The sequence below is a fragment of the Scyliorhinus torazame genome, chromosome 1, assembly GCF_047496885.1.
Source record: "Scyliorhinus torazame isolate Kashiwa2021f chromosome 1, sScyTor2.1, whole genome shotgun sequence".
NCBI lineage: Eukaryota > Metazoa > Chordata > Chondrichthyes > Carcharhiniformes > Scyliorhinidae > Scyliorhinus > Scyliorhinus torazame.
Window position 1 is genome coordinate 282,349,743 of NC_092707.1, and position 23,745 is coordinate 282,373,487.

Sequence of the window (23,745 nt, forward strand, 5' to 3'; positions counted from 1 at the left end):
GAAAACTAGGTTGGTCTGCTTGAAGGAAGTGAGATAAATCAACGCTTCCCAAACTATTTTCCAATGTGATCCCATTGTAGCATATGAAAATTAACGTGAAAACACACACCAGCAAAAACAATAATCATAAGGCAGCATGATAAGATTCAGTGTATAATTATTAAAGTTTGTGTATTATAGACCAACATACATCATATAAATATGAAAACTTATTTTTAAAGTACTTTGTAAAACGTTACTATTTTATGTGCTCACAAATTCATTACTTCATCTAAACTGCTCCTGCTCAAGGACCTTTGCCAGGAGGCAGTGGAAGTGTAGATTAAAGGTCTAAAGGTGGCTGATGTTGGAGCCCAAGTTGTTCTGTAGCTCCAGAGTGAGGTGTGGTCTTAGACAGGGCACAGCTCAGCAGGGCTCTTTGTCAAGGTTGGGAATGATCGATGTTGGGTTCAAGGTCAATGAAGTGACCACAGGAAGCAGCTCATGGTCTGACGGGGACAAGAGGTGAGCAAGGAAGAGCAGGGCTGGCTGCTGCCTTGTCCTTGGTGCTGGTGTGGGATGTGGAGGAGAGGTTTCTTGGCCTGGGCCTCACATCATAGATTATCATAGGATGTACAGTGCAGAAGGAGGCCATTCAGCCCATCGAGTCCATCTGCCCCTCTGCGTGATTCGGTCACTTCAGAACAAAGTAGTGTCCTGCCCGGTTACAGGGTTTTATATTTTTGAAAACGTTCTCACTTTGAATTCTGGCACAGTCCATGACAAATTGAACATCATTTATACGGCAGGCAAAGCATTCAAGTCTAATCCTAACCCGCCTTGCAGAATTCTCCAGTTGTCCCCGCAACTCTTTAAAGAGAGTTATATCTCCAGCGAAGATAACCATGACCCAACTCATACTTTCCGGCTGTTGAGAGAAAGCAGGAATGTGGAAGCTAGATAAGCATGTGGGAGAGAAGGGAATAGAGGCTATGCTAATAGGACCAGATGGACAGGGATGGGAGGAGGCCCGCATGCAGCATCAATGCCAACACCGACCTGTTGGGGTGAATGGATGGCATCACGGCTATGTAACTCTCTGTGGCAATGATTGGAGAGGGGTGGCTTTGAAATAAAATAAAAGGAAACACAGACAACATGATGATTAGTTGGAAGAAACATTTAATTTAATTGAACCACTTGTGAAATTAGTGAAAAATTTTGTTCTGACAGTCTCCTGTGAAGCATTTTGGGACATTTCACTCCATTAAAGGTGCTATATCAAATCAAGTGACTTATCTTTAAGACTGTAAACAAGGGAGAAAATATTTAACTACTTCCACTGCGGCAAATGAAATGAAATGTTTATTAATTAACTAATGGAAAAACGTTCTCAGTATAATCGTTTATTAATGAATATCTCTGGTGAGCCACCAATTTTATTTTCATCAAATACTAGTCCAGTAATCTCTACTAAATTTTTCAGTTCAAAAAATATCTTGCAGACGTCACAGGTAAAGAGTGACGGCTGGTTATCATTCACATTCCACATGCCAGTAGCAAAAGTGTATGTTCGGCACATTGAGGTCAAACAACATTAACTATAAATAACTATTGATATTTGGTACAGATAACAGTTAAGAAGATTTTAGAAGAAAAACAAATAAAGCATGCAATTAAGAAAATGGAAGTGAAACACAGCTGATAATTTCAGAAACATTCACAAGTTACTGAAACATTATTTTAGTCATCACATAGTGTACATTCATTGATTATGTTGCGGATCTCAGCAATACATGGTTTAAGATTTATTTTAAGTGCTAATGTTATGTGTTTTAAATAGCTCTAGAATACCAGCAATCAGGTTGAAATTGTTGAACACTGCCTTTACTTTCCAGTACTTGCTACACTTTTAATGACTTTAATCCACTCGGCGAGTTCTTCCCGTGTGGCAGCCTGTATCAGATAGTGCACTTCATCTGCTGTGATGATTTCAAAGAGGTTTCTCTTTACTTCAGATTTCTTTCCTGTAAAGAAAATACTTTGTATGAGATACTTGGCGGCAAATATTCAGTTAAAAAAAAAACAACCAATAAGTGTTTATTTACGATAAACTACCCTCCACCTTTGTAAAGGAGTTTTTGTAAAGAAGTTATTTCAAAAGTGTTTATCCCAAAAGGGGGAGGATTTATTGGGCTATTTTTTGTCTGGGCAGACTTCTGAGGTAACCAGTGATGAAAAACCTATTTCCATCCATTCAGACCCTCACTCCCCCTTTTTTATTTAACGACTATTTCTCTTTTTAATGTTTAATAATAATAATCTTTATTAGGGTTACAAGTAGGCTTACATTAACACTGCGATGAAGTTACTGTGAAAATTCCCTCGTCGCCACACTCTGGCGCCTGTTCGGGTACACGGAGGGAGAATTCAGAATTTCCAGTACAACTAACAGCACGTCTTTCGGGACTGGGGAGAGGAAACCGAAGCAGACACAGGGAGAACGTGCAGACTCCGCACAGACAGTGACCCAAGCTGGGAATTGAACCTGGGATCCTGGCGCTGTGAAGCAACAGTGTTAACCATGCTACCGTGCCAACTCCTTCCCTTAGTTTCACTAGACTGTTTCAGTCCCCAACACAACTCACAAAATGTGTTTTCTATAACTTGTTAATTGACTTGTTAATTAATTGATCCCATAATTTAAACCTATTTCTGACTAGATTTAAACTGCCTATTTGGCTTTATTGTTTGCTTTGAATTTTTTATTGTTCGCTTTTAATACAATGGGCAAAAGAAAGTCAAGCATGTAGAAATCTTTCAGCATGAAAGCTATTCCAATTTTGACTCCGCCATTTCAGATACCATTCTTTTTAAGGCAGTTAAGCATTGGGTATCTAGCAACAACAACTTGCATTTGCATAGCACCATTAAAGTGGTAAATGTCCCATGACACTTCATTGGAGTAGTAATCAGACAAAATGTGACACTGAGCCACACAAGGAGATATTAGGCCAGGTGACCAAACACTTTGCCAAATAAGTAGGCTTTTAAGAGACTCTTGGAAGAAGATTGGCACAGGGCTTTTGGGAGGGACTTCCAGAACTTGGGACCCACACAGCTGAAGGCACGGCCGCCAGTGGTGAAGTGATTAAAATCGGGGCTGCTCAAGAGGCCAGAATTGGTGGAGCGCAGAAATCTTGGAGGGCTGCAGGGCTGGAAGAGATTGCAGAGAGGGATGGGGCCAGGGAAGGATTTGAAAACAAGGATGGGAATTTTTAAATTGAGGTGTTGATGCCTCCGATGAAATTATTGTGAAATGATCTGAAATTATTTGAAGGCATTTTTCTTGAGTTCTTGATGTGTAACCTGGGAAAACAATCTCGTGGGTCAAATCAGGAGGGATACTTACCATCTGGGGGACCATCTGTAGCAGTCACCACACAGTTCCGCAAATGAATGGAACCAAGAGGCTGATCCTGGTCATCCTGTGGGGGGAGGAAATTGGGAAAAGAGTCAATAAATTCCAACTCAAAGCACGGGCCTCATTGCACAGCCAAATACCTTGAAGGATTTTGAGTAAATAAGGAGAGATTGTTTGCAATGGGAGGCAGGTTGATAACAAGAGGGCAGAGATTTGATGTAATTGGCAAAAGAACCAGAGGTTAGATGAGGAAAAATATCTCCAGTAGGTAAACTAGGGGAAGTAATGACCCTGTGCTTTCTTGTGAAGGCTGGAAGAGAATTCCATCAGGGCATGGCATGAAGGGCAGTATGTCCTTCATTTGAACTGCAGCCGCTACACCTGGGCCCAGATGGGAGGAGTTAAATTTGCGCCCTGGATTTTGGAAGTTAGAATGTTTGGAGGGGGAGAGGGGGGGGGGGGTGGTGGGGGGGAGAGCAACAGTGTACAGAGAAGTTTCTGGAGAGTGAAGTTTGAAGATAGTGCGCTCAATCCGTACCGCTGTAGGGTCATAGTAATGCAAATAGGCAGGATCATCTCGCAGGACAAACTTTCGGACTTTCCAGTTTCTCCTCCTGTGGCCCTGTTAGAGGGAAAAAAAGACAGTATCACTACCTTCAGTGAAACATTCCACAGCACATCTGTGCCCATTGAAAGCTAGATCAGCTCCCGATGGAACATGGCAAAGATCAGCTTTTTTGAATCCAGTCAGTGTGCTGGAACTTGCTGACAAAGATCAGTGGCCATCAGGCCTGTACTCCATGTCCTGTGCACATTCCTGCCAGATCTGACCGCTAATGCTCTGGTGCGACATTCTCCCCGTGTCTGTGTGGGTTTCCTCCGGGTGCTCTGGTTTCCTCCCAAAGTCCCGAAAGACGTGCTTGTTAGGTGAATTGGACATTCTGATTTCTCCCTCTATGTACTCGAACTGGCGCCCTAGTGTGCCGCCTAGGGGATTTTCACAGTAACTTCATTGCGGTGTTAATGTAAGCCTACTTGTGACACTAATAAAGATTATTATTGGTGCCACAGTGAGTATCACTGGGTCTCTGAAGCTGTAGGCAAGAACACACAAGGGAACATCCGCAATTAATGCTTGCAGCACCACAGAAGAGGTAAGGACCCTGGTTAAGTGCAATAACAGATCATCTCAGAGAGGAGTGGGGGGGGGGGGAGCAGGGATGCAAAGCAATGAAGAAGAGCGGAGAAGGGTTGAAAAGGAGAAAGAGCACCAGCCTGAACGGAGGGAATGGAGCCATGAGGGCCAATTGAAAGAAAAGAAAGGCTTGAATTTAAATAGTGTCTGTTACAATAATCAGACATCTCAAAATGCTTTCCAGCCAATGGAATACTTTTGAAAATTTGTTACTATGTAATGTATGAAACAGGGCAGCCAGTCTGCACACAGCAAGCTCCCTCAATTGCAATGCAATCAAGACCAGATAATCTGTGTTTGTGATGTTAATTGAGGGATAAATATTGGCCAGGACACTGGGGAGAGCTCCCTTGCTCTTCTTTAGAATAAAGCCATGAAATCTTTTGCACCCACCTGAACAGGCAGAGAGGGCCTCAGTTTAATGTCTCACACAAAAGACAACGGTTGGGATTCTCCGACCCCCCGCCGAGTTGGGGAACCCCGGGGTGATGCGCGAATCCCGCCCTGCTGTCCCGACGCCGGCTGCCCTATTCTCCAGCACTGTTTTTCAGGCGGCGGTGGGATTCCTGCCACGCTGGTCGGGGGCCGTTGACAGCGGCTCCCCCGGCGATTCTCCAGGCCTCGATGGGATGTGCGGCCGTCCAGTTTTGGCCAGACCCGCAGGTGTGAATTACTCACCTCACGCACGGCGGGATCTGGCAGGTACGTGTGCGGGGGCGGTCCTCGGCGCGGCGCGGGGGATCCGTACCCCAGGGGGGCCCTCACGGTGGCCTGGCCCGTGATCGGGGCCTACCGATCTGCGGGCGGGCTTGTTCCATAGGGGAACTTCTTTCCTCCACGCCAGGCCCTTGTAGGGCTCCGCAATATTGCCTGAGGGCCGGCACGGAGAACAGAACCCCTGCACATGCGCTGAAATACTCCGGCGGGTGCGCAGACATACGCTGGCTGGTCTGCGCATGCGTGGAAATACGCTGGCCAGTCCGCGCATGCGAAAGGTAATGCCGGCCATTCCGTGCATGCGCAAACTCGCGCAGGCCCTGAATTCCTCACTTTTGGGGGCTGTTGACGCAGGAGTGGTTGGTGCCGGTTTTCCCACCGGCGTGGGGACTTAGTCCCCAGAAGGGAGAATCCCAGCCCACATCTCCGACAGTGCAGCACTCCCTCAGTACTGGAGTATCAACCTGGAGTTTTTTTGTGCTTAAGCACTGGAGTGGGATTTGTAACCTGTGCCTAGTTACTCAGAGGTGAAAGTGCTACCACTGAGCCTCAGCTGCCCTATCACAATATCTCATGTTGTCACTTGTGAATTAAGCAGACAGTGTTGCAGTAAAGTAACATAAGAATGATACTATACTGTTATCCTTCAACTGGCTCCACCACGTTATTGCACAGGTGCAATGCTGCTGTCCCTTTAACCTTAGACTTTAGTAATATAACGCAGATCCAGGCCTTTATCACCAACCTGTTTCAGCAGGCATCCTTGTTTTATAATAACTCCTCGAAACTCCTCTTTTAAAAGTTCATCATCATCACTTGAACTTCCTTCACTGAAAAAGCCACTGTCAGCCTGTAGGAAGGGAACATGCAATATAGGTAAACACAATTAAACAGCTTCCCAAAGTAAAGCAATCCACGCAATTTCACCAAACCGATTAAGGCGTGGGTTGGATTTCGCAGCCGTTCCTGCTGGCAGGATCATACAGTCCCGCTGAGGGCGAGCCCCCGCCACACGTTCCCCAGCGGCAGAGGGTGCAAACAACGGCACACCCCATTGACAGTGGTGGGACCACTGCTGGCCAATAGCGGGCCACCTCCGCCCCAAAACACGCCGCGGGGGTTGTGGAAAATTCAGTCCCTGATCTTTAATTGCTGGTTTAGCACAGGGCTAAAGAGCTGGCTTTGAAAGCAGACCAAGACAGGCCAGCAGCACGGTCCAATTCCCGTACCAGCCTCCCCGAATAGACGCTGGAATGTGGCGACTAGGGGCTTTTCATAGTAACTTCATTTGAAGCCTACTTGTGACAATAAGCGATTTTCATTTCATTTTCATTTCATTTTTCATATGCAGCAAGGGGCGAAATCGTAGGAAACACGAACCCTCTCAGTAATACGGTCCTTTAGAATTGTATAGTGGAATTGTCTGACTTTCTGTGTGATAGCATGAGGGGTTTCTATGTTAAAAGTAATTGGTATTGAGGGAGTGCTGCACTGTTCGAGGTGCCACACTAAACTGAAGATACAAAATCTTGGTTAGACCAAATCTGTGAGCAGTTCTGGACACCACACATCAAGAAGGAAATATTGGCTTTGGAGAGAATGCAGCGTACATTCCCCAGACCCATGGGTTAGTCTATGAGGAACGGTTAAACAAACAACGGTTGTATTCCCTGGAATTTAGAAGGTTAAGGGGTGATTTGATCTGAGTTTTCAAGAGACTAAAGGGGATATAGAATATATAGAAAGAAACAATTCCAACTGGTCGAAGTCGAGATCAGGAGATTTAGCCTGTAAATCAGTAAATCTAATACTGATAATGTTTTATTATCCAAAGGTATTAAAGGATATGAGGTTAAGGTGAGTAAATGAGGTTAGCTCACAGATCACCATGCTCTCATTGAATGGGGAAAAAGATTCGAGGGGCTGAATGGTCTCCTGTTTCTCTGTTCTCATATTCTTATGTTTCCATGAATGTTTTATACCGACTTGAAGAAAGCCAGTGACATTCTCCTCATGTCCCAGGTAACAGTTATCCCCCAACTAAGATCGCTGATAAAAAAGCACATCTAATCATTTCATCTTATTGCTCTCGTTGGAACCATGCAGTGAGCAAATTGGTGTGTTCTCTACATTTAAATGGCGTGCGCACCACAAAATTGGCTGAAACGCTATTATTAAGCCTGTGGAAGTCAGGTGAAGAATTTAGAGACCCACAAGTGATTTTTAAAAAATTGAACAATTATCAAAGATCTGCCATGGAAAAAATTGAAGCTACCTACTCCACCAGAATGAAATGAAATCTAAGAACAGTCTTGCTCTGTTTTGCTCGATTACACATGAACAGGATGAGACCATTCATGTACTTGAGACATTCAATTAGACAGTGGCTGGTCTGCACTTTAATTCTTATCAACCCATCTGAGTTCCAAAACACCCTTAATCATCAAATTAAGGATTGTTACAACAGAGAGGAACAGAACTTGACCAGTTGTGTCTGTGCTGATACTTTAGTAGAGTTCTCCGAATAATCCCATTCCCATCATTGTTCAGTAAATTAGTTACCCAAATTTCTTCTGAAAATTACCACTGAATCTACTTCCTCTAACTTGTCAGGCAGTGCATTCCACATCACAACAACTCACTGTGTAAAAAAATGTTTCCTCACCATGCTTCTGGCTCTTTTGCTAAATGCCTTAAGTTATGTTCTCTGGTTACTGACCATTCTGCTACTGGGAAACGTCTCCCTTATTTACTTTCTCAAAATCGCTCAGGATTTTGACCATCTCTATTAAATCTCATCTTAACCTTCTCTGCTCTAAGGAGAACAATCCCAGATTCTCCACATTAACTGAAGTCCCTCAACTCTGGGTACCATTCTGGACCATTGTCAAACAAAAAATATCCTGAAGTGCCAGACAGGAAAAAGAATCAACAAAATATTCTGACCACTTACGAAAAAATAATATGCATCAGAGTCATCGACAAAGCAGCTTTCTGATGCTTGTTCAGCTGCTGCCTTGGCCTTTTCCTCAGCTGGCTGAATGTATGCATCGCAGATGAGGGCTGCTGCCAACATCAGCCCCTCCCGACGATTCCTGACAAAGTTAGATGACAGCAGCCAGTCAATCACAGAGGCACCTGCAATAAGATTTTAAAATTAATGAAAAAGCATTTCATTCCTTTTTCTAGCATTATTTATTCTCGGGATATGGGCAAAGCTGAGGAAGTTGCTGCAGAAGTTGTTGTGGGAGGACATTTTGAATCAATCACGTATTGTGGGACTGAAGTAACCTGCAGGTCCAGAGTAGGTAAGGGTGACAGATTTCCTTCTCCGAAGGAAATTTGTACGCCGCTGGGTTTTTGCGACAATTCGTCATCTCTCGCAGCCATTTATTTTTCTGGTGCAAGTCCATTAAATTCCAGATTTGTCAAATTCAATTTCTCAACATGTAACGGTGGGATTTGAGCTCATGTCCTCCAAGTGGTTAGTCTAATTGCAATAACCTTAATGGTTTTAAAGCCTTACTGAAGTGTAAATATATCAAATCCACAGATTTTCCATTGAAAACCAGGTCCAATTTCCAATGAAGAACTCAAGTCGGTGATGACTTGCTAAACAACCTGCATGTTGGGTATATTGAAGTAGGTGGGGCTTGTGCAGAGTCTCTCCCACTTTTTCATTCAGGTTAGTTAATACTACACTGGTGCAGTGCATGCCACAAGCATAGCAGATGAAAGGATGCAGGTTTAATGTTGAAGATGCCCTTCTCCTTGATGAGCAGCTAATAAGGCTAAAGCATCTCATCTACTCTATACATCATTGCCCAGCACTTTGGCACGATTGTGATGAATATTGTGATCAGTTTGCATTGTCAGCCAATGTATATCTTACTAGTTAACCCGTTTCTGGGAGTTTTCAAATCAGAGTTATCCTAATAGACTGACAATTAAAACTGATGAGCCCTCCCATCCTGGAGTTGTCTGGTTTACAGGCACCAGACATGCACCTTCACACCTCCGCACAAAGTTATAAACAAGGCCGGGCACATGAAGCCAGGATGTAGGAGTTTGATTAGCAGAGGTTATTTGAGACGCTGGCCATATGGGACTTTTTGATGAAGAGCATCTCAACTCTTCTTCATCACCCTAGTCCTTTCTAACCCATTGATCCCTGATGTGTCTGTGCATATATTAATGAAGCTACAGAATTGTTCCTATGCAACCCAGTAAACACCTGGGTACTATGGGTCTGAATTTTATCCTCCATTAGTTGCATTAGTATTGTTGCTAATGTACAATGGCTTTCATTGACAGTTTTTAGAATATTTAATCTCACCACTCCTTGATTGCTGTTACCTCCTCTTGACCTACAAGATTTCAGGATCTCTGCACTCCTATTCTGGTCTCTTGATCATGTCCGATTTTAATCGCTCCTCCTTTGGCAGCTATGCCTTCAGCTGCCTGGGCCCAATTCCTTCGTTGAACCTCATTACTTCTCCTTAAAAGCACTCCTTAAAAACTAACTCTTCTGGCCCAATATTTGGCCATCAGTCTATTATTTCCCTCTTGTTCCTTGTCAAGATTTTTTTAAGCGTCCTGAGACATTTTGATACTTTGATGGAGCTATATAAACATTAAGTTGTTCTTGCATGATGTTTGACCTAATCTATTTAGTCGCTCTACTGAGGGGACTGATGAACATGAACCTGTGCACCAAACGTCTGTGAGCCGAAGTGACAGAGAGTCTTCATACTGGAGGCTGCAATCTGCTGATGAGTACATAAGGCATCCCTCAATAACACTATCACATCGGAAAACATTCATTTGTTTTAAATTTACCTGCAAAGCAATGATTGAAGACTTTCTTGTCTTTTTGCAATTTCAGCTCTTTGACTCCTGTCTCAGGGTCCTTCATCGAAAGATATAAAGCACTAAACATGGGAGAGAATTTTTTTTTCTAAAATTAGGACCCACAAGCCAGTCTCTTTGTTACAGCAACCAACATTGAACACAATTTCAAATTTGTTTTTAATAGGACCATCAATAGGTCTATATTTGGTGAGAAAAGCAGAATAGATGAGGTTACGCACTTTGGTAGGAAGAATGGAGGCATGGACTATTTTCTAAATGAGAACAGGCTTAGGAAATCAGAAGCACAAAGGGACTTAGGAGTCCTAGTTCAAGATTCTCTCAAGGTTAACGTGCAGGTTCAGTCAGCGGTTAGGAAGGCAAATGCAATGTTAGCATGCATGTCGAGAGGGTTAGAATACAAGAGCAGGGATGTACATCTGAAGCTGTATAAGGCTCTGGTCAGACCAAATTTGGAGTATTGTGAGCAGTTTTGGGCCCCGGATCTAAGGAAAGATGTGTTGGCCTTCGAAAGGGTCCAGAGGAGGTTCACAAGAATGATCGCTGGAATGAAGAGCTTGTCATATGAGGGAAGCGCAGTACGAAGTCTTACAACACCAGGTTAAAGTCCAACAGGTTTGTTTCGATGTCACTAGCTTTCGGAGCGCTGCTCCTTCCTCAGGTGAATGAAGAGGTCTGTTCCAGAAACACATATATAGACAAATTCAAAGATGCCAAACAATGCTAGGAATGCGAGCATTAGCAGGTGATTAAATCTTTACAGATCCAGAGATGGGGTAACCCCAGGTTAAAGAGGTGTGAATTGTCTCAAGCCAGGACAGTTGGTAGGATTTCGCAGGCCAGATGGTGGGGGATGAATGTAATGTGACATGAATCCCAGGTCCCGGTTGAGGCCGCACTCATGTGTGCGGAACTTGGCTATAAGTTTCTGCTCGGCGATTCTGCGTTGTCGCGGGTCCTGAAGGCCGCCTTGGAGAACGCTTACCCGGAGATCAGAGGCTGAATGCCCTTGACTGCTGAAGTGTTCCCCGACTGGAAGGGAACATTCCTGCCTGGTGATTGTTGCGCGATGTCCGTTCATTCGTTGTCGCAGCGTCTGCATGGTCTCGCCAATGTACCATGCTTCGGGACATCCTTTCCTGCAGCGTATGAGGTAGACAACGTTGGCCGAGTCGCACGAGTATGTACCGCGTACCTGGTGGGTGGTGTTCTCACGTGTAATAGTGGTATCCATGTCGATGATCTGGCACGTCTTGCAGAGATTACCATGACAGTGTCGTGGTCACTGTTCTGAATACTGGGTAGTTTGCTGCAAACAATGGTTCGTTTGAGGTTGCGCGGTTGTTTGAAGGCAAGTAGTGGGGGTGTGGGGATGACCTTGGCAAGATGTTCATCGTCATCAATGACGTGTTGAAGGCTGTGAAGAAGATGACGTAGTTTCTCCGCTCCGGGGAAGTACTGGACGACGAAGGGTATTCTGTCGGTTGTGTCCCATGTTTGTCTTCTGAGGAGGTCGGTCCGGTTTTTCGCTGTGGCGCGTTGGAACTGTCGATCGATGAGTCGAGTGCCATATCCCGTTCGTACGAGAGCATCTTTCAACGTCTGTAGATGTCTGTTATGCTCATCCTCGTCTGAGCAGATCCTGTGTATACGGAGCGCTTGTCCATAGGGGATGGCTTCTTTAATGTGTTTAGGCACACATCATATGAGGGAAGACTGAGGACTCTGGGTCTGTACTCGTTGGAGTTCAGAAGGATGAGGGAGGATTTTATTAAAACTTACAGGATACTGAGAGGGCTGGATAGACAGGACTTGGAGAAGATGTTCCACTCGTAGGAAAACCTAGAATCTGAGGGCACAGCCTCAGACTGAAGAGACGATCCTTTAAAACAGATATGAGAAGGAATTTCTTCAGCCAGAGGATGGTGAATCTGTGGAACTCTTTGCTGCAGAAGGCTGTGGAGGCCAAATCACTGGGTGTCTTTAAGACAGAGATAGATAAGTTCTTGATTAATAAGGGGATCAGAGGTTATGGGAAGAAGACAGGAGGATGGGATGAGAAACATATCAGCCATGATTGAATGGGCTGAATGGCCTAATTCTGCTTCGATATCTTATGGTCTTATAGTTTTATAGACCAACCCAGAGTCTCTTTAACAAGGACCAATAAATAAAACCAAGAAAACTGAATGGGGGCAGTTCGACTAATAACACATCACTGCTTACTGAAGAGCTATGATTTCCACTTGAGAGACTCATTTTTTCTTTGGATAATTTTGTATGTATTGTACATACTTGCAGTCATGCGCACATGTGCACATACACATCCACATAAGTACCAGCAAGCTACTTAACTGAAGAGAACTGTAATGATATGCAGTAACAGTGTATATGGCAAGTATATATAGCCTCCGACCACTAGGTGTCATGCAAAAGAGGCAGGACACCTGCACCGGACAGAACCAGTCTTGGTCAGAGTTACAATAGCATGGTTAGAAGCTCCACAGTTTGGTTAGCAATAGTTTAGCCTACCCACAGTTTATTCAACATTAAATAACAAGTCATGAACTAGATATTTTGTTGTTCACTGATTCATTTATTATCATAGTACATGAACATAACAAGAACTGACATATTTATTTGTTGCCACAAAGAGAAAGGGTATGAAGGTACATTCTGGATTCTTATAAAACACAATGAGAGGTGTATTAAGGTTCATACAGTCAAGATAGTGATCTGCCCAAAGCCCATGCAAACACTCTGCTGACGTCACTGCACGTCACGTGATGCAGAACCAGCAAGAATGTATTCCCAGATACATAACACCCCTCGCCCTTTACTTCATTAGTGCAATGACAACAATTAATATTTGTACAACAGATGCGGGGTTTTCCATAAGTCCCCATGCCGACGGGAAAACTGGCGCAAACCACTCCAGCCTCAACAGCCCCCGAAAGTGCAGGCTAGGAGGGCGCCGGAGGGGCTGGCACCGTACCAGCCGGCGCCGAAGGGACTGCACAAGTTAACGCATGCGCCGAAGTGCTGGAGTCATCTCGCGCATGCGCAGACTGGCCAGCGTATTCTGGCGCATGTGCAGGGGGTTGTCTTCTTCGCGCCGGCCATGGCGGAGCCCTACAGGGGCCAGCGCAGAAGGAAGGAGTGCTCCCAAGGTACAGGCCCGCCTGCAGATCGGTGGGCCCCGATTGCGGGCCAGGCCACTGTGGGGGCCCCCCACCCCCGGGGTCGGATCCCACCGCGCCCCCCGAGGACCGTCCCAGCCGACTTACCTGCCAGGTACCGCTGTGTGGGAACATGTTTAATCCACGCTGGTGGGACTGGCCAGAAACGGACAGCCGCTTGGCCCATCGGGGCCGGGAGAATTGCTGGGGGGGGGCCACTGCGTGAACCCCGCCCCCGTCCAAAAACCGGCGCCGGAGGATGCGGCAGCTGACGTCGGGGCGGCGGGATGGGATTCGCGCCGCCCCCAGGGATTCTCCGAACCAGCGGGGGGTCAGAGAATCCCGCTGCAGATCCCCTTTTATATTGTTTCTGTACATAAATACATTTCAATAAGACAGTCTCTGTGTTGGATGTCTATTCCTTTTTGGTAGAATTTGGCGTTCCCAGTCTCCTTTTCAAAGTATAGCTCTCCAGATCTTCGAAAGGTAGAACATCTTGAAAAGATTCTGCAAACTCACTTTGTGCACCAAGTAACTGATCAGCACAATGTCACCAATCTCTTTCATCGTCCGTCTATACAATGTATGATATTGGACCTGGGATCATAGCTGGTACCATATCTCATTGGTGGTTTAATTACTAGCTAGCACTCTCTTTCCCTGGTTAAATATTCGTCTTTTAGAGATTCACTCCCTCCTAGCAATTTATGTTTGTTGTTGCCGTTTGACAATCTCTGGAGTTAATAAATCAAACTGAATCAAGTGGAGTTAACAAATCAAACTGTGTTCATAGTTTCCTCTTAAACAACAGCATTGCCGGTAAGATTTGTGTGGTAGCAAGTGCAGTGTTCCGGTAAGATATTAGAAATTTGCTTATTCTTCTCGATAATGTCTCCTAGTCCATTGATAAAATACTTTAACGATTACACAAGGAGCGAGATTCCCCAATCCCGTGGCAGAGTGTCCACGCCATCGTAAACGCTGTCGCGTTTTACAACAGCGTGAACGGGCCGCTCCGGGGACTAATTCTGGCCCCTACAGGGAGCCAGCACGGCTCTGGAGCGGTTTGCGCCGCTCCAGCTGCCGATCTCGGCATGAACTGAGCGCCGCGGGATCCGTGCATGCGCAGTTGCGCCGGCACCAACGCGCACATGTGCAGTGGCACCGGCGCCAACGTGCGCACGCGCAGTTACCTCCTTCAATGCGCCGGCCCCGACGCAACATGGCACAGGACTACAGGGGCTGGCGCATAGGAAAGGAGGCCGCCAGCCACAGAGGCCGGCCCGCCGAACGGTGGGCCCCGATCGCGGGCCAGGCCACATCGGAGGCCCCCCCGGGGTCAGAGTCCCCCTCCCCCACACAGGCCGCCACTCGACCCTTCCATGCCGAGGTCCCGCCGGCCCAGAGGAGGTTAGAACAGCGGCAGCAGGACACTGTTCTTTTCTTACGTCCATCCGGGCCGGAGAATCGGCAGGCCGGCCGCGTAGAGCAGCTCTGACCGGCACCACGCCAACCACTCCAGCTCCAATGGCGCCGATTATCTGCTCTGCGGAGAATCGCGTGCCAGCGACGGGGCGGCGTGATCCGTTCGCCAGGATTCTCCGGCCCGGCCCAGGGCTGGGAGAATCCCGCCCAAGATGTTTGGCTGATCCAGTTGTTGGATGATATGGAGCTGACTTGATATGGGGTATACCGTTCCCTTTTAAGTGAAGCATCAGCATTTGCATGCTGCTCTGACTTGCGATACTGGATATCATAAGTGCGTGATGACAATATCAAAGATCATCTTTGCCATCTACTAGCTACCAAAGAAGGTATACCTTTATATGGCCCAAAGATTGTACCCAAGGGTCGATAATCCATCAAAAGGGTAAAATAACGGAATTAAAGGTAATGGTAGAACGTTCTTACACCGAAAATGATGCTTAAAGCTCCTTTTTCTAGCTGAGCATAATTCATTTCTGTGCTAGTAAGAGTGCATGAAGCAAATGCTATTGGTCGTTCCTCTCCTGACGGCACAATGTGAGAAACAATTTCACCTCCCCTATAGGGTGAGGCATCACAAGCTAATTGCAACTTCATCTTTGGATTATAATGGACCAAAAACTCTGACTTCAGTAAAGCTTCTTTCATTCATTGTATGTATTTTCACATTCTTCTGACCAGTGCCAAGATTGTTTGACACATAGCAACATGTGTAAAATCTTCCATCATGTTGCTAAATTTGGCATAATAATTGATCAATCCTAAAAATGACATTTAGAGGATGTGGTGTTTCTAAGATTGCTAACATTTTCTTTGTCTCTGTCAGGAATTAGTGTTGGACTGGATGGCTGTGACTGATGGAAGCCTTGACAACTTTGCAGCCCTTGTGAATTGGGTGCCCTTTAGGGATCTGCTTGTCATTCTAATTGCAGGCGTCAATCGAATCAGCTGTGCCTCGTCTGCAACAAGAGGCAGTTATTTGCCTGATAGATTACCTCACCCTTCGTTGACGAGTGATCAGTTGTGCCAATGAAATCTGCAGAGCGAAATATCATGCCACGGAATGGAGTTTTTAACCCTTTGAAGCATTGGCTCCAGGCATTGAACTCCAATGCTCATACAAGCATTAACGTGACATAGATGACACTGATGTGTACCCCTATGCAAGGTGTGATGGTGATGTCTATTATCATCACTCACCTATTTAAGGTGATGAAAGGGGTGTCTTTGAGGACCCCTGTGTGGATGCAGAAAACTGTCTTTTCAAGTAACCCCAGGGTTAGTGGTGGGAAAGGGGGGGGGTTATTTGGAAATGGTCAGGGTAAGGTGCCACTGAGATTCTCAAGGGTCCATGTGCCTCATCCAGGTGAAGTTGAGAGCGGAAGGGGCAGCACGGTGGTGCAGTGGACTAGCACTGCTGCCTCACGGCGCCGAGGTCCCAGGTTCGATCCCGGCCCTGGGTCACTGTCCGTGTGGAGTTTGCACATTCTCCCCGTGTTTCCGTGGTTTCACCCCCACAACTCAAAGATGCGCAGGCCACGCTAAATTGCCCCTTAATTGGAAAAAATGAATTGGGTACTCTAAAAAAAAATTTTTAAGACATTGAGAGGGACAACTGTGGGGAAGTGACTATAGTGAGAGGGGAGTGTTGAGAGGAGAGGGTGTGAGGCTTAGTAGAGAGGCACTCACTAAGAGGGAAGTGCATGGGTGGATGTCCCAGAGGTGTATAGGGCTGAGAGTCAGGCTCTGTCAGGAATGCTCAATGCTCATTTTGATGCTCTCTTCTTTTCAATGCATGATTCTGGTGAATCATGAAGTCTGTCAAGTTGGCTTTTCTACTCATAGCAATCGAGCAGCAGCAGAGACATTGATGTGTCGCTGCATGCAGCCAGAACCAGCGGCCATCTGAGGAGGGTGAGTCTGGACCTGTAGCTGTTCCGGCAGCAGCACCGTGGATGGTGGAGTCCCGTAGGAGACACTATCGGCAAAGGGTCTACCGACATTGGACATCCTACATGTACATGTCGGAGCTTCAGGGCCGGAGAAGACTTTGCCTGTCCCGGGAGACCGTGGATCACCCTTTCCAGGTTCTGCAAAAGCTGGCACCACATGGAATGGGAGGACACCCACTGCCCAGACGGCTGCTCCGAACGTCTGTGCCCTGAAAGGGCAGCACGGGTGATCTGTGTGGCATTTCCCAGTTAGCCACACACAAATGCATTAGGGAGGTGACAGATTCCCTTCATGCGAGGGCTCACATACATATAAACTTAGACCGGAACTAGGCGAACCAGGACTCCAGGGCCAGGGGCTTTACCCATTTAGCAGATGTGCACAAGATGCAGAGTGTGATCGACTGCACCCAATTGGTCCTGTGGTCTGCATGGCATCACGTAGCACCATTCACAAACTGCAAGGGATTTCACTCCCTCAATGTCCAACTCGTTTGTGACCCCATGATATGCACCATTCAGGTGTGTTCGATGCAGTTTTGGCACCTGGACCAATCAGGGGAGTCCTCTGACACTGTCTCCAGAGGGTGGCCAGCAGTATTGTGATCTGCTGCAGAGGGGAAATCAGCTCAACCAGGAAGAGATGGATGAGCGCCACATCCCCCGGTTGAGGAGGAAGTTGAGGAGGGCTGCAAGGGACAACCCGAGGAGAAGGAGGAGGAAGGACCTCATGCCATGGCCAGGCCCTGCATTGATCAAAGAGCCAGGGACGCCCTCATAGCCACGACCAGGACTAAGGAGTGAAGAGCTCTCCCAAAATAGGGTGTGACATCTTATTATTCCTGTGGTGCCTGCGGTAGTTTCTCGTGATGGTGGGCAAGTTCATGGCAGGGCACTAAAGTCATTGGCCGGACTCTGTGGGAGAATGAGGATGACTTGCATTGAGGACTGAGTAATGCTCATCTCATCCTCAGAGATGTGTCTGACTCCTGTCTGATAGAGAGCTGAACGCATCCAGTCAATGACTGGGCTAATCATGGGGTTCAGACATGCTAGATGACCTCTCATCCCCTGCAGCCTCCGCCCGAGGTCAAGGGTCCAGGTGTTTTCCTTCAACTCACCTCCGGGTTGGGTAAGTCTCTCTACAGTTTGTCAGCCCATTGCCTCCTAATTACTGGAGAAGAGTGGCAGAAATGAGAGGCCAGGGTGTTGATGTTGGGGGCAGGGGGATGGGTGGCCTGTGCCAGCAGCAGCACGTCTTTACTGAGTCATCTGTGTGGTAGGTGGCAGAGACATAGCGCTGCCATTCTCACAGTCCACGGGGATGGAGCACTGAGTGTGCATGGGGGTTTGCAAAGCATGGCGCCATGAAATGACAGGATGGAAGATCTGCTGGTGAACAAAGTGATGTTTGGTACAAGAGCTATATTACAATGGAGACCTATCTCAACTGGTGCCTATGTTCACCCATGCCCACTAGATGCCTACAGTTTCTTACTATGCCTAGGTGTATCCCCAGGATCCACAGCTGAGATTGAGGTAGTCTGCTGCCTTCCACGCCCTGTTGCCTCAGCTGATCTTGGCGGGTAACCCATGGGGGGCCTGGATCTTGAGGTTCCAGGCCTACCTTCGGGCAGCGTGGGTGTTGAAGTGTTACCCTCCTCTATGAGCTGGGGTTGAGGTGTGTAGCTCACAGAGAAGGTGGTGTCAGATGTGACCGCTCATGTCTGTTATGCTTGAATTTGTCCTGTGGAAAGAAAAGTGTAGGCAGGAGTCCTGCCAGTTCAGATGGTTATGAGGAGTGGCATGTGTGGGACTGGACTGGAAGCGGGGAGGTGAGGAACAGTGTGAACAAGGAATACTTGGGGTGACTGTGGGGGTTGGGGGGGAGTGGGGGAGGAGGGGGAATCTTGTGGCAAGTGTTGGCAACCCGCGAGGTGTCTGGGTAAGAGACCATCTTGAAGGTGCGAGTGCTGTGTGAGGGGGTGCACCGAGAGACTGGAGGTGGCAAACTTGGGCCCTTCCAGGTTTGTGTGGTCTTCACAGCAATCCGTATAATGCAGTTACACACTTTGGAAAACCAGTAAATATTATTTTACTGTCTTTTAGGATAGCTATGTTTTTCACTGCTTTTTATTGAGGATGACCAGGGTCAATTGGACAGTGAATGGGATAGAATTATTGCAACCAGTCACAAAACAAATATCAAAGGATATGCACAGGAAATTTTGTAAAGCTCACACTGTGTAAGATGTCAAAATTTGAGTAGATAATTCAGAGTTAAGATAGACTGTGGTTCAGGCACGGTAATTCTGTTGATCCTATCATCATAGTTAGTCTTTTCACCATTATAGCCTCTATACTGTTGAAAATCTCTCACTGGAGAAGGCTTTGGAAATTGACTGAGAAGGTCATGAAAGTTGCCACCGAGGCAGGCTTTGGAAAAGAGGGTTCAGAGTGAATGCTCCTACCAGAAGAAAATTTGCTTTGTGAATGAAAGTATTACCTTTGTCTGCCTGTGGAAGTGGCATGAAAGCAGCATGTGCCATTACAGTATTGTTTAGTGGGAACTAGTATGTAAGGTTAAGAAACTACATGTAACCTGTTATTGATAGGGTTGAAGTTTAAAAGTTTAGATATTGTTTTCTTTTGTTTAGTTTTGATAAAGTTTTTAAAATAGTTTTTTTAAACAGATCTTTCCAACCACATTCTTAACCATGCATACTGTCATCTTACAGGCTCTGCTGAAACCAATGTCACAAAAGGCACTGGCTCTCATTTTAACAATACAATTTATCTATACTCTGTCTCGCCAGACTCGTCAAACTGCACAGACTAATCAATTTGCTGCTGTATTTGCAGAAGATGTAGACAGGAAAACACGGATCAATTGAAATTTTTACCCCAAATTGATATTTTCAGACAACTTGATAGACTTCCTTGTTGACTTGCGTGCAAACTTCTGTCCACCTTCGATGCATTCAATCGCTCTCTTAATGTCCTTCACCCAGGCATCACGTTCTTCAAGATGTGTAGCTTGCAGAAAATGGTCCTGATTCTTTGCTGTGTGAAACTTGAAAACAAACTGGGAAAAAGAAGACATCACAATAAGGAACTGCAAGGAGCCAAATCGATCAAAGAGTAATGATGCATAAAAGCAGTCTGATTTCTACGCAGCGAGTTGTTGTGATCTGGAATGTACTGCTTGAAAGGGCGGTGGATACAGATTCAATAGAGGAATAAAATTGGATAAATACTTGAAATGGAAAAATGCAGTGGTGAACAGGGGGAATGGAAACAATTGATTTATCTTTCAAAATATGCTCAAACTGCAACTGAATTTCAACACAGGGCCAGAAGATGAAAAAGCAGTGTACTTTGCTGTTGCACTGTTCATTAGAATCTACTGACGTACACTACATAGGACATTTTAAGTCAAAGATTGTATTATTAACATGAATTTCTCGACATTGAAACTATGGTTTCAAAGCTTGCATTATTTGGGTCAGATCCTAATGAAGAGGGAAATTGAACTGTCAGGTTTTTAGGGAAACTAAAACAGAGACTAAGGCTAAGGGTGGAATTTCCTTCCTGTTGGTGGGATCTTCCAGTCCCGCATAAAGCAACCCCCTGCAGCGGTTCTCCAGTGGTGTGACGGGTGAACCATGCAAAACACCGCAGACATTGGCAAGACTGGAAGATTCCATCCAGGGGCAATGATGAGTCACCTCTGCCGCTGGAAAACAGCTGCAGGGCTGGATGGGGGTGGAAAATTTCACCCTAAAACTGGTTGAAACCAGATAAAAGACAAAGAGCCTTCTGAGCTCACAATGTCCATTGATGCAGCTGAAAATAGGGAACCTGAAGGCTGGATCTCGGGGCGGAAATGCAGGACAATGAAGTTATTGCCACTGCTCGAGTTATTTTAAAGGAACTGATTGACCAGCATTGGCCTTACAGGGCACAGGGGTGTTTACGGTTTAAGTAAAGGTGATTCTGGTGGAGCCATACCATCAACACTGTCGTGAGCAAAGCCTGAGCATGTTCTGGATGTATTTGCGAGAGGCAGCATGGTTTTGTGAAGTGGAGGTCGTGTCTCACTAACTTGATAGAGTTTTTCGAAGAGGTTACAAAGATGATTGATGCAGGTAGGGCAGTGGATGTTGTCTATATGGACTTCAGTAAGGCCTTTGACAAGGTCCCTCATGGTAGACTGGTACAAAAGGTGAAGTCACACGGGATCAGGGGTGAGCTGGCAAGGTGGATACAGAACTGGCTAGATCATAGAAGGCAGAGAGTAGCAATGGAAGGATGCTTTTCTAATTGGAGGGCTGTGACTAGTGGTGTTCCGCAGGGATCAGTGCTGGGACCTTTGCTGTTTGTAATATATATAAATGATTTGGAGGAAAATGTAACTGGTCTGATTAGTAAGTTTGCAGACGACACAAAGGTTGGTGGAATTGCGGATAGCGATGAGGACTGTCAGAGGATACAGCAGGATTTAGATCATTTGGAGACTTGGGCGGAGAGATGGCAGATGGAGTTTAATCCGGACAAATGTGAGGTAATGCATTTTGGAAGGTCTAATGCATGTAGGGAATATACAGTGAATGGTAGAACCCTCAAGAGTACTGAAAGTCAGAGAGATCTAGGTGTACAGGTCCACAGGTCACTGAAAGGGGCAACACAGGTGGAGAAGGTAGTCAAGAAGGCATACGGCATGCTTGCCTTCATTGGCCGGGGCATTGAGTAGAAGAATTGGCAAGCCATGTTGCTGCTGTATAGAACCTTAGTTAGGCCACACTTGGAGTACAGTGTTCAATTCTGGTCGCCACACTACCAGAAGGATGTGGAGGCTTTAGAGAGGGTGCAGAAGAGATTTACCAGAACGTTGCCTGGTATGGAGGGCATTAGCTATGAAGAGCGGTTGAATAAACTCGGTTTGTTCTCACTGGAACGACGGAGGTTGAGGGGCGACCTGATAGAGGTCTACAAAATTATGAGGGGCATAGACAGAGTGGATAGTCAGAGGCTTTTCCCCAGGGTAGAGGGGTCAATTACTAGGGGGCATAGGTTTAAGGTGCGAGGGGCAAGGTTTAGAGTAGATGTACGAGGCAAGTTTTTTACACAGAGGGTAGTGGGTGCCTGGAACTCGCTGCCAGAGGAGGTGGTGGAAGCAGGGACGATAGTGACATTTAAGGGGCATCTTGACAAATACATGAATAGGATGGGAATAGAGGGATACGGACCCAGGAAGTGTAGATGATTGTACTTTAGTTGGGCAGCATGGTCGGCACGGGCTTGGAGGGCCGAAGGGCCTGTTCCTGTGCTGTACTTTTCTTTGTTCTTTGTTCTTCGTTCTGCATAAGTGTGCCATTTTGGTGAAGACTGCGCTGGTGAAACTTGGGTTGGTTAGGATCTGCTGTCAGTTGACTGGCTAAGCCTTCAAATAATAGAAACCAGAATTCTGCCTGAAGAAGTTCAGAACTTTGAAGAGCGTTGTGGCTGAAATTAGTGCCACACGCGTAAAAGTCATAGAAAAAGTGAAATCTTGTCCATTGTTTTTCTCGTTGGGGTCATTCGGTAAATTTGATTTGTTGGCCACCACGGGGATCATAACAATATCTATAATGTTTTTCTTACTAATTAATATTTACAAGCAACCCCCCAAATGAGATGCCATCAACAATTTGGATTTATATACCAATCTTTTGCTGTAGTTCAGACATGGAGATGTAACCATGCTCCCCTTTAGCGGAATGATTCCTTTGGGACTCCCATCATCTTTCTTGCTGTAAAATTCAAACACGTCTTCGTAAAGAACAACCCAAACTGCCTTCCAGGAATTAAACACAGTTCCCTGGAGTAGAAACAAAAGAAAATATCACATCAGGAGAGATTAATATCTGGAGTGATTCCCAGTGACTGACATAAATGTTAATTGTCATAGAATTTACAGTGCAGAAGGAGGCCATTCGGCCCATCGAGTCTGCACCGGCTCTTGGAAAGAGCACCCTACCCAAGGTCAACACCGCCACCCTATCCCCATAACCCAGTAACCCCACCCAACACTAAGGGCAATGTTAATGTTGGGGAAACCTTTATTTTGGACTGTCAAACTAACAAATCTCAGACCAATCTCACAGACCAGACGCAGTGACAACCAATTACTTCAGATACCTCTCTATGTAAGGGATTGTTATGGAGATAAATACCTACATAGGCCCCATTCCCCTCCAAGTTGCATAGTGACCTATCAGTACAGAATGGAGCTCTATCATCCTTTTCAACAAATCCACCTTGGTCCTGGCCTCACAGTGTGGACAAAAGAAGCCTATTGCAAGTTTAGAAGTTCCAAACCATGATGGAGAATGGCTTGAATGCCACAATCTTAACCCGGGCTGGGAATTTGCTGTAACTGGGAAATGGTCAGAGATACCCTTCATTCATTAAAGTACTGAAGGACTGCACAAGCTAAATTTGGCATTTACCAGAACAGATATTAATCAACAATTGAGACAGAAATTCCCGCAGCTTCCAATAACCTGTGAAATCCTGATGGCACAAATAAAAGCAGCTGTTAGAGCGTTAAATCCGAAGAATTACCCTTAAACACTAGGCTTCCTTTCGGTGGCTGTGTCTTCAGCAGTCTTGGCCCTAAACTCTGGAATTCCCTCTCTAAACTACTTCCCTTCTCTGCCTTTCCCTCCCCTTTAAAACACTCCAAAAAGCCTACCTCTTTGCCCATACTTTTTAATGGCTAATGTAATCAATGGTGCCAATCTTGTTTGATAATCGGTCCCTATGAAATGCTCTGGGGGTTTTATTACCGCACTGTAAGTTCTTGCCGTTGTTTGCAATTTGTCACAAATGTCCCTAGGCGGGATTCTACGTTTCAGAAACTAGTGTTGACGCCGGGACTGAATCGGTGAACTTCTATGACAG

At 45.9% G+C, this 23,745-nt stretch overlaps 1 protein-coding gene across 1 annotated transcript in view; it reads right to left on the reverse strand.

Annotated features, from left to right (window-relative positions):
- Window positions 1–1,144: 1,144 nt before the first annotated feature.
- Window positions 1,145–23,745, reverse strand: part of plek (pleckstrin) — a 73,164-nt gene continuing 50,563 nt past the window's right edge. The window contains exons 2-9 of the mRNA XM_072506806.1: window positions 22,505–22,660; window positions 19,704–19,885; window positions 10,155–10,246; window positions 8,269–8,453; window positions 6,061–6,165; window positions 3,942–4,025; window positions 3,392–3,467; window positions 1,145–2,006 (exon numbers count right to left, since the gene is read on the reverse strand). Coding sequence (XP_072362907.1) covers window positions 1,867–2,006; window positions 3,392–3,467; window positions 3,942–4,025; window positions 6,061–6,165; window positions 8,269–8,453; window positions 10,155–10,246; window positions 19,704–19,885; window positions 22,505–22,660 — 1,020 coding nt within the window. The 3' untranslated portion in view covers window positions 1,145–1,866. The remainder of the gene's footprint in view (window positions 2,007–3,391; window positions 3,468–3,941; window positions 4,026–6,060; window positions 6,166–8,268; window positions 8,454–10,154; window positions 10,247–19,703; window positions 19,886–22,504; window positions 22,661–23,745) is intronic.